General features: G+C 64.7%; 1 protein-coding gene across 1 annotated transcript in view; it reads left to right on the top strand.

Annotated features, from left to right (window-relative positions):
* The first annotated feature begins 761 nt into the window (after positions 1-761).
* Positions 762-2,139, top strand: part of LOC123164536 (receptor-like protein EIX2) — a 6,124-nt gene continuing 4,746 nt past the window's right edge. Inside the window, exon 1 of the mRNA XM_044582052.1 lies at positions 762-1,051. Within this exon, the coding sequence (XP_044437987.1) occupies positions 762-1,051 (290 nt within the window). The remainder of the gene's footprint in view (positions 1,052-2,139) is intronic.

Here is a 2,139-nt window from a genome sequence, read left to right as displayed (position 1 = left end):
GAGGGAAACTAAACAATGCCTAGGGTATCCCTTCGAAACTCAAGGGAAACCAAGATTTCCCCACCACTTGACCCCTAGGGCGATTTCTCTAGGGTATACACTAGGGGAACCACTTTCCCTAGTGTTTTTGCCCTTTTGCTTAGGGTATCTGGCCCTAGGGCTATTTGCAGATTCCAGTAGTGGTCTTCCCCTCGGCGCATGGCGTCCGGCGAGGGGCGAGGAGGGTCCCTTCGCTCCTCATAGTGGTGATATACCGCGCGGACCCATCATCCTAGTCCCTCGTCATGGCAGGGGGCGGGCTCTGGGAGGAGGGGGGCTCGCGAGATGGCGGGAGGTCGCCGACGGGGGAAGGCCGAGACGGCGCGCGGGGAGGGGTTTGCCCAGGTTTGGTAGTAGCGGTTGGGGAATGAGGGGGCGAGGGAACCCTAGGGCGGCCAGATAAAACCGCCTCTTGGGCCGATGGTGGGCCGCACAGGCGGCCTGGTTAGAGAGGGGGGAGGACAGCCCGTAGCAGATGGGACCACAGACCCGCAGGCCAGGTCAAGGTCACCAGCCCGACCCATAGGGGGGCAGCCCGACTCGGGGAGGACCAACAACGAGCGGCTCAGGGAGAGGGGGCGGCTTAGGCTAGGAGGGTTTCTCCTCCATGAGCATTAGCCGCCGCCGCTACGCTACAAACAGGGCAGGCACGTCGGCGAGCGCGAGCCAGGGCCGACGAAAGAGGAGGCCGAAAAAGGCCAATCCCGCTGGCGAAGGACGCGATGAAGGGGCGAAACGGCGAATGTCGGGCGATGGGAGACGAGGAGGCCGGCGGTGGAGGGAGGGACGACAATGCGGGGAGGATGGAGGAGCCGGTGGCTGGGGACGAAGAAGGAGCACGCCATGAGGACCGTGTCGGACCGAGCTCGGAGTGCCCGGAGACCCCCCAAGAGCGCCAGCGGCGTCCACCCCCGGCCCTCATACCCGAACCCGTGCGGCAAGGCGAGCGGCCAGGGCTCGCCGTCCTTGCGCGCCGAGGCGACCGCGAGACAGGGCCGAGGCCATCGTCCGCGTAAGTCACCGCCTAGGGGGCAAGGGAGGGGGAGGCAGAGCAGCCAGGGCGCTCAGGTAGGGGTCAGCCTCAGGGTCGGTGTCGTCCAGCAGGTCCGCCCATCAGGGTCGTGCGGGAGGATCCGGGACTGGTGGCACGGCTGAGGAAGGGGAGAAGAGGAGCTGGGGCCGCGGCCGGGAGCACCCCGGCGGCGGAAGCCGGCGAGGAAGCAAGGGGCGCGGCGCCCGCCGGGGCGCCCAAGGAGTTGCCAGAGCCTACTCCATCTATACATCCTCTTATGGATTGAATTTGAATATCGGTCGTGCCTTGTTTTGTCTTGTACTCCGAGCTGATCATTGTACGTCTATATATATGCCCACGAGGCTCAATCAGTAAACATTGATTCCAACAATCCTCTCTATTCCCTTCTAACATGGTATCAGCCTAACCGATCCAACCTTAGTCGTCGCCGCCACTTCCGTCCCGCGCGCTGCCCCTGGGGCGGTCGGCCTCCATGACCGCCGTCGGGGGCCGCGCCGCTTGTACCTAGGGTTTGTCCGCCGGTCGTGTTGATTGGCTGCCGTAGAGAGTCTTTTTCCTGACCCTTAGATCTGTCCATCGGCCCAGGCGCTGCGCCACACATGATGCGAGGACCAGCTGTGTTCTGATGTGTCACTTGCGCCCCTCTCGGGCATGGGCCGCGTGCACGCGCAGGCTGTTCACGCGTCCCTCGCGCGTGGCCTCAGTGGCTCGGCCACCTCATCATCCTCCATCGACCCGACCTTGCGAGCGGCCAGATTGATCAGCTGGTCGCCGCTTCGCTTCATCCATGTCGCGCGACCGACCTAGGTAGTCACTTGTGCGCGCCTCCGCGGGTCCTGTGAAGATCATCCCCGATTAGAGCGCGCCCCTCCACCAATTGAGCATCGGGGTGCCGCAGTGTCGCCCCATCGGGCCGCAGCGTTGCCGCCAGTGGTTCTTCACGCGGATGCACGGACTTGCACGTCGCCACTGTGTCGCCCCTTCGGGCTGTAATGCCGCGGCATGCAGTCCCCGCCGCCGCCTGAGGCCGTACCCGTGGCTGCACCGACCCGCGCACCATCACTACG

This window comes from Triticum aestivum, chromosome 7D (genome assembly GCF_018294505.1).
Source record: "Triticum aestivum cultivar Chinese Spring chromosome 7D, IWGSC CS RefSeq v2.1, whole genome shotgun sequence".
NCBI lineage: Eukaryota > Viridiplantae > Streptophyta > Magnoliopsida > Poales > Poaceae > Triticum > Triticum aestivum.
The sequence above is the reverse complement of the archived record's forward strand: the minus strand, read 5'-3'. Positions and strand labels throughout refer to the sequence as shown.